The following is an 8,309-nucleotide window of genomic DNA, read 5'->3' as shown; positions in this document are numbered from 1 at the left end:
GGAGCCAGTCACAAAATACTACATATTGTGTGATGCCATTCATGTGAACTGTCCAGAACAGAAAAATCCATAGAGACAGCACCAAAGTGGTTGCCTAGGGCTGGGAGGACAAGGAGAATGGGCAGTGATGGCTAACATGTACCCTATTTCTTTGTGGAATAACGAAAATGTTTTAAAATTGATCTATGTGATAGTAGCACAATTCTGTAGACACCAGAAGCCATTGAATTGCTCACTTTAAAGGAAGAAATGTAAGGTAGGTGAATTATATCTCAATAACGCTATTACAGAAAAATAAAAGGAAGCAGGGAGAGACTCTGATCTGTGCCTACCACCCAGCTGTTCACACTGTAACCTCTGCATGTTATTTTCTTTGGTTCTTCCAGCCACCTTGTGGTAGAGGAATTACCTCCATTTGAAAGATAGTACAGTTGCTTTGTGATTTGCTATCAAATCAGACCCTATCTCCACGAGAGAAAAAGGAAGCCAGTTTAGATGCTGACAGAGTACAAGGAGCTATGCCAGGCTCTTCACACACATCATCTCATTTAATCCTGAAGCACCCCTCTGAAATAAGTGTTATAGCCCCATTTTACAGATAAAGAAATCCAGGCTCAGAGAGGTATAAGCCTTATGTCCTAAGACATACAGCATTGACACAATGGAGCAAGATTTGAACCCAGTTCTGTTGGACTCCACTGCTGGTGCCCTTTCCCCTGTGCCACCCCTGGTTCCCAGGATCTGAGTCCTGTGCCCCCGATACCAAGTGCTCCTACCTGCCCTTCTCCCCAGCCCCATGCTGCTAGATTGGTGTGTGCTTTCCGTCTACCTCTCTCACCAGCCGGGCTGTCTCCACCTGCACTGTACACAGAAAGAACAAAGAGCTGGTCTTGGTGCCACAGCCAGCTGGCCTGATTCCCCAGGAGAAGGAACTTCAGTGCCAGAGAAGCCTGTGTCTAAGGAAGCCCTAGAAGACACAGAGGAAGAGGGGAAAAAAACCACTTCCCACTGCAAATGGGCCAGGCCAGAGATGTCTGCTCAGCCTGCTGGGGGAGCCCCCTGAGAAGGGCAGGAAGGGCACAGTCCTCCACGGGAAGTCCTGGTCAGAATCCCCACCTTGGGCAGACTCACCATGGAACAGAAAGGTTCACGGTGGGACAACAGTAGAACTGGACATTCTCTGGTGAGAGTACTGGGGGCTTTGACCTCGGCCAGGAGCCTGGACACTGGGCTTCCAAACCAGCCCAGGCACATAGCCCCAGTCTTCACCCATTTCCTAGAAGATGGTTCCAGCAGGTTTGGGATGGCTCACCTGGCTTCCACAATCCCTCCTCCCCACTGGTACCCAGGGGCTGGGATCTGAGCTGGGAGAAGGGGCTTTCCCTTGGAAGGGAGGGGAGACGGGACAAGAGGAAGATGAGGCCAGGAATGGTGCTGAGTCACCATGGTCTTGTCACCATGAGGGCAGGGCTTCTCTGCTTGGCCCAGCCCTGGAGGCAGGCTGGTGGGACGCGCCCAGTGACTGCTGGGGTGGAGCTGGATCCTCATAAGGAGAGGGAGAGCTCCCTGGACTCAGCATGAGCTGCAGGGTCATGGCCAAGATGAAGGGTAAGTGGGGTGCCTCCTATAAGGCAGACACACCTGAGGGAGGAGGTGTTGGACACTGAAACTGAGTTAGACAGAGGGAGGGGGTTGATGGGTCGGAGGGGGAGTCTGGGCAGAGGGCCATGAGAAAGGAAAGACATAGGGACTGAGACGGGATAGGGTTAGAGCAGGGGCTACACACAGGTCCAGGTGTCAAAAGTGAATCCAGAGAATGGGTACTGGTCTGGATAATGAGTCTGGGGGTTGGGCCCATTCAAGGGGAAGGACATGCGGCCTGAGATAGGAATGGTGGTAGCTCAGGGAAATGGAAGAGTTGACAGGGTGAGAATGGACTGGGGAGGTTGAGGTAAGCCTGGAAAGTAGGGAGAGGGGGTGGGGGCTGGGGCTTTGTGCCATGGTGCGTGGTCACCCCTCTTCTTTTCTGAGGAGTCACTCCTGCAGAAGACTCTGCTGGCATTGGGAAGGGCCTGCACTAGTCACTGGCTGGGTCTCCTGCCCCTTTTCAGAGGTGGCCCCCGTGGGGCCCTTTCCTCTCTGTGCCCCTCGGGTGTCCAGCATGGACAAAGACCAGACTAAGGGGTTTCTCACCCACCCCAAAATCCTAGGACTAGTGCAACGGGGGCAGAGCACATCACAGCTCCTGACTGTTTCCCTTCAGGGCAGGGGACACCAAAGAAACCCCCCAGCCTCCCGTTGCAGACTCCCAGGGGAATTTCTCTGTGCATCAGAGCAGTTAATTGTGAACATGGGAACCACGTCACTCGGGACCTATTGCGTGTTACATATTAACTCCGGTTTCCCGTCTTGGCTGCACATTAGGAAAGCTGGAGGGATTTGAAAAAATACTGTGAGGCTGGAGAAGAGTAGTGGGCCCGCCAAGGTCCCATGGGGCACTGGTGATGTCGCTGGGAAACCGGTCACAGGTCCCCCCCCCGAAGAGAAGCATGCCTCACACACTCTGGCTTTCACACACAGGGGCACACAACACCGATCCTCTCATATCCTCAAAGAACACACACATCCTTTGGCTCTGCCACCCAGCCTCACGCTCAAACACACTCACAGAATCACACACAAGAACACCAGCAACCACATTTCCTCTCAAACCCAAGCAAATGCATGCATGTCATGCTCACTCTTCAGACCCAAACCCAGGCCACACACACACACACACACACACACACACACACACATACACACACATTCGTCTTGCTTTCCCATACAGATTCATCTGCACATTTGCTCAGGTGCCCACACCACACCACAGACACACTCCCTCCCATTAAATCACAGATGATGCACAGTCTCACAAGACAACAATCACAAACTCACAATCACTGCAACTTACATCACAGTCAAGCTCACACACACACCCAGCATCAGAAGCCGCATATTCACAGAGATGGCCCTGTCCATGCTCATGAGTTTCCAATCACATGCCCCCAACAGGCACCCATGCATTCACATTCACCATCACACAACTGACACCAGAATGGTTCATACATACATCCATATCCCACACAACACAATCACCACCACACAGACACAATCACACACATGTTTACAACCACACATTTGACAGATATTTTCTGATCTCACCTCTCTTGCCCATTCACACAGCCAAGGTCTTCCTAGGTAGGGCAGGATACAGAGCCTGGGCCCCAGAATCAGCCTCTGATTCCCTTCCCCACCACAGGAATCCTGATCCTGGGGCTCTTCTTGGCTACTCCCAGCTGCCTTGGCTACTTTGAGGACCTGGCCAAGTGCTTCCAGGACCCCGAATATGAGTCCATCCTTGTCACAGCACAGGAGGGACTCCACACCTCCCCGCTGACCAAGCGTGTGATAGTGGTGGGAGCTGGCATGTCAGGTCTGGCGGCGGCTAAGGCCCTCCAGGATGCTGGCCACCAGGTGAGCAGATCTTGGGAGGGGATTCAATCTTTTGCCTCTTGTTTCCTTCCTTGGGTGGAAAAAAAAAGAGAGAGACGATACACCCCACTCTTAGATCACTGATCATACCTGGCTGGGGCTCTTAGCCCTTAGTTATGGCTCCTCAAAACTCTAGGCTCCCCTGAGACTTGACCCCAACTGCACGTGTGTTCTCACGGAAGCAAAAGTGGAGAAGAGTTACGCTCACAAGAAAAGGCCAAGAGGCACTTGGTTCCCCACCACCATGGAGCATCCTGCCCCACTTACATCCTTTAGGACCCTCGCCTCCATTTGGTTATCTGGCACATTCAAGGAATCCACTGCTGGGAATTCCAGACTAGAGCCTGTGGCCGGGTGGAGATGGGTGTCCAGGGTAGGAGAAGGGAAAGCATGACACTAGGAACAACAGCAGGTTCTCTGGACCCCAGGTAACCATCCTGGAAGCCAGCAACCACGTCGGGGGTCGAGTTGTCACATTCAGGAATGAGAAGGAAGGCTGGTACCATGAACTTGGACCCATGCGAATCCCAAAGTCCCACAGGTAAGTCCCAGGGAAGGGGTGGGTAAAGGACAAGCAAGAGGAATTGGGGGGGGGGGAGGCCTGCTGCCATAATGCCAGAGCTTCTGATATCCACTGTCTCATGTGATTCAATCCTGCAAGTCAGGACCAATACTGGTCTCCCATTTGACAAGGAAGACCAAGACTCAGAACCTAGGGTCACACAGGACGTGGTAGGTCCCAAATAAATAAATAAGAGTTACCATTAAGTCATCAAATTGTGTACTTCAAATATGGACAGTTTCTTATATGTCAATTATATGCCATTAGGCTACAAACTAATACTAATTAGTAATTATATCAGCTGCCATTCATTGAGCACCTCTATGTGCCAAGTGCCATGCCAAATGCCACACCTGCATTATTTAACCAGATCCTCTTATTTTTCTCACTTACAAATCAAGAAACTGGGCTCAGATATATTAAGTGACTCATACAAGGTTCTCCTAGGAGGAAATGATACAGTTCCTCTTCAAAATCAAGGAAGCAACTGGCCCCAAAACATATACTCAACTTGTGTGTATATGAGATGATATTATCTCTTTGTGTCTCTCAGGCATAAATAAATAAAATATTAAAATTAAAAAAGAAATAGAATTTGGGATTTCAAAGCCTGAAACCAAAGGCCTTGGTCTCTACCCAAGTTCTGTACTTGGGGATTTCTTTTTCTTTTTTTTTTTTTTCTTAAACATTTTATTTATTTATTCATGAGAAACAGAGAGAGAGAGAGGCAGAGACAGAGGCAGTGGGAGAAGTAGGCGCATGGAGCCCCATATGGGACTCAATTCCGGATCCCAGAATCATGCCCTGGGCTGAAGCCAGACACTCAACTGCTTAGCCCCCCAAGTGTCCCTGTACTCAGGGATTTCTTAAAGGGCCTTCATTGGATAATGGGTAGACTCTGTCCTCACGATCTCCCTTGGGCCAAAAAAAGAATGAAAAGAATACTACAGCATAAGGAAGCAGGTTCAGAGTTGAAGAAACAGTCTGAGCTCCCTGGGCACATGAAGAAACTAGTTTCCCCGGAAATGGCTTCTATAAGTGAGGCCAGTGGGCACGAGGTGTCACTGGGATGGGTGCCATGTTACACCTGTATTTGTTCTAGGCTGGTTCATACCTACGTCAAGAAGCTTGGCCTGAAGCTGAACAAGTTCATACAGTATGATGACAACACCTGGTACCTCATCAATGGACAACGCTATCGCACCAGGGAGGTCAAAGACAATCCAGAGGTCCTGGGCTATTCCGTGGACCCAGTGGAGAAGGGCAAAGGCCCCACAAATCTCTTCTACCAGTCCATCGCCAAGGTGCCTCCTGCCTCACCCCTCCCAGGGTTGGGAAAGTACAAGTTTTGGCCCAAGGCCCCCTGGAAAGTTAGTGGATAGACGCTGGTGACCTAGTTCCTATCCAGCAATCTTGTGATTGGTCCAGTACCTAGTGGTTCAATGGCCCATTGCTTGATGGTGACAGTGGACAGAAAGGGAATCACCAGATAACCCAATCTCGGTAATGAGCCAGTCTTCCTGGATTGCAGGGAATGTCTTCCCCTTAAATTTTAGCCTCCAAAGGTCTTAAATAAAGAAGAGATTTGGGAGGAAAGAGGAGCATTTAGGAGCTCTTGGAAGCACCCTTCCCCTGGTCTTTCCATCCACCCCCTCTTGTTCCCTCCCTCGTCAAAGGGACATCCAGAGAATGCAGGAGTCCTGCCACTGGTTCTATGGCTTTAATCTAAGCTGCTTTCCCCTCTCTCTCCTTTTGCAGGTCAAACAAAATCTGAAAAATTTCAACTGCAGCCGCCTGATATCCTTTTACGATTCTTACTCAACCAAGGTATGGAGGCACAGAAGTCCCAAGATAGAAGCAGAGGGGTTCTGTGCTCGCCTGCTCCCTGGGGTTGCCCACTGCTGACCTGGACCCCCTCTTCCCACTGCCAAAGCCTTAACTTCCCTGGAATCCAGTCCCGCCCCTTGCCTGCCCTAGGCCCCTGCTGAAGTCCCTTCCAGTGTGCTGGGCCCTCCATCAGGAGCTTCCACCTCCTTGCAGGCTTACTTGCTGAAAGAAGGAGCGCTGAGCGAAGGAGCAGTAAAGATGATCGGGACTCTGATGAATGAGGATTCTGGATACTATAAGTCCTTCCTGGAATCCCTGAGGAGTAGCTTCACCTTCTCCAATAGTGACAAGTAAGGTCAACTGGGACCAGGGCTGGAAACTGCCCTTCCTCCAACTCTCAGAGCAGAGAAATGGAATTATGATCACTGAGTAATCACTATGTACCAGGCACAATGATAGCATTTTTCAACAATTGTCACGTTGAGTCACCTGGAAGATCGGTACTATTAGTCAGAGCCATTTTACAGGTGAGGATGTAAGGCTCAGAGGAGTTCTATAATTTACCCAAGGGTAAATTTACCCTAAAGGTAAAAGCTGGAGCCAGTATCCAAACCCAGGTCTGTGGGACTCCTTCTGGGACACAGGACGGCATGGTAGTTGAATCCATATGTATGTGTCATCCCCACACAGTCCTTCTCCACCAGGTATCAATTTTCCAAAGTATAAAATTAAACAATTATCCTTCTCTTACAGAGACTAGTTAAGGAGACGTATATGAAGCATCCAGCACAGGCTGCAGGAAGCTAGTTGCCTCACTTTTCAGACCAGGAAGGCTGCCAGAGACTTAGCAAAGGGGCCTAGTGCGCCCACGCTCACTCTCTCTCTCCCTCTCACCCCTGCAGCTTTTCCGAGATCACTGGTGGCTTTGACCAGCTCCCCAAAACCCTCAGCAGCAGCCTGAAGCCTGACACCATCCGCCTGGGCTCCAAGGTGGAGACGGTAGTGAGGGATGGGCCCACGGTTCAGGTTTCCTACCGGGTGGGCAAACACAGCTCCAGGCTGTACACCCTTACCGCAGACTTTGTCATCATCACGGCCTCAGCCAAGGCCACACATCTCATCAACTTTAAGCCACTGCTCTCCCCAGACAAAATGGAAGCACTCCGCTTAGTGCATTACACCAGTGCCACCAAAGTGGCTCTCGTCTGTAAGGAGCTCTTCTGGGAGCAGGATGGCATCCGGGGTGGGTTCTCCATCACCGACCGGCCCTCGCGCCACATCTACTACCCTAGCCACAGCTTCCCCCAAGGCAAGGGCATCCTGTTGGCCTACACTGTGGACGATGACTCCCACTTCTTCACATCCATGACGCACGAGCAGATGGAAGATGTAGTCCTGGAGGACGTGGCAGCCCTGCACCAGATACCCAAGGACAAGCTGCAGCGCATGTGCCCCTCCTCTGTGATCAAGCGCTGGTCTCTGGATCCCTTCACCATGGGCGCCTTTGCTGAGTTCACACCCTACCAGTTTACCGACTACTCACAGGAGCTCTTCAAGCCCGAGGGCCGCATCCACTTTGCAGGAGAGCATACCTCCATGCCCCACGGCTGGATAGACACCGCCATCAAGTCCGGCCTGCAGGCAGCCAGGAATATCCAGGCTGCTGTGGATGAGGAGGCCACGGGAAAGCAGACAACCTTCACTTACTCCTAGGCCATTTCTAACCCAGAGAGAAATCCCTGAGGGAATCTGTCAGGAAAAGTACGGGGGGGTGGGAGTTGGAGGCAGAGACCCAGGAGAGAGGTCATCATTAGTCCCCCCCTGGCCCACAAGTAAGAATCCAAAAATGCCAAAGAATTGGTCAGAAAGTCCATAAAGAATCGCTCCCTTTCCTGCTGCTCTCCCTGCCAGGCCTTGAGGAGGGAAGCAACAGAGTCAGCAGAGATGCAGGGTAAGGAGTAAATCAATGCTGGTGATCATTAGAATCAGCCCTTAGCTTGGATTGCCTCCTGACAACAGTAACAAGCAAAGGACGAAGGCTCCAACAGTGACCTAATTTCGGTCATACACAGCTAGAAGCTTCTACAAGAACAGACAAACCCTAAACCACAGTGATGTTAAACCACAGATTGGCCACACACAAACCCACGGGCAAACAAACCCCATCATTTTCTGAGCTGGGGGCCTCACATCCTGGCCCAACATGGAATCTAGATGGATGGGAGAGATAAGGGTTTTTCTCTGTTCTTTTTGAGTTTGCAAGAGCAGGATCTTGGCTTCCTAGAGACACTTCCTGACCTATAGATTTGCTCTTCACTCTTACCACCCCCCATCACCAACCAGACCCCCTCCTCTCCACCTCTGCCTATCCAGCCTATACCTCTGT

At 50.9% G+C, this 8,309-nt stretch overlaps 1 protein-coding gene across 1 annotated transcript; it reads left to right on the top strand.

Annotated features, from left to right (window-relative positions):
- The first annotated feature begins 1,601 nt into the window (after positions 1 to 1,601).
- LOC121481065 (L-amino-acid oxidase-like) lies at positions 1,602 to 7,636 on the top strand. Its single transcript, XM_041738022.1, has 7 exons — positions 1,602 to 1,608; positions 3,302 to 3,516; positions 3,963 to 4,075; positions 5,199 to 5,400; positions 5,855 to 5,923; positions 6,137 to 6,273; positions 6,826 to 7,636. Exons 1-7 carry the CDS (start codon positions 1,602 to 1,604, stop codon positions 7,634 to 7,636), a joined length of 1,554 nt encoding a protein of 517 aa, XP_041593956.1.
- Positions 7,637 to 8,309: the final 673 nt, after the last annotated feature.

Source organism: Vulpes lagopus, chromosome 23 (assembly GCF_018345385.1).
Source record: "Vulpes lagopus strain Blue_001 chromosome 23, ASM1834538v1, whole genome shotgun sequence".
NCBI classification, from domain to species: domain Eukaryota; kingdom Metazoa; phylum Chordata; class Mammalia; order Carnivora; family Canidae; genus Vulpes; species Vulpes lagopus.
Note: the sequence above shows the minus strand (reverse complement) of the source record. Positions and strands in the feature narration are given on the sequence as shown.

Coding starts and splice junctions, on each gene's coding strand:
- LOC121481065 (XM_041738022.1), top strand. Junction 3,517..3,962: donor TCCAGGATGCTGGCCACCAG/GTGAGCAGATCT, acceptor TCTGGACCCCAG/GTAACCATCCTGGAAGCCAG. Junction 5,401..5,854: donor TCTACCAGTCCATCGCCAAG/GTGCCTCCTGCC, acceptor CTCCTTTTGCAG/GTCAAACAAAATCTGAAAAA.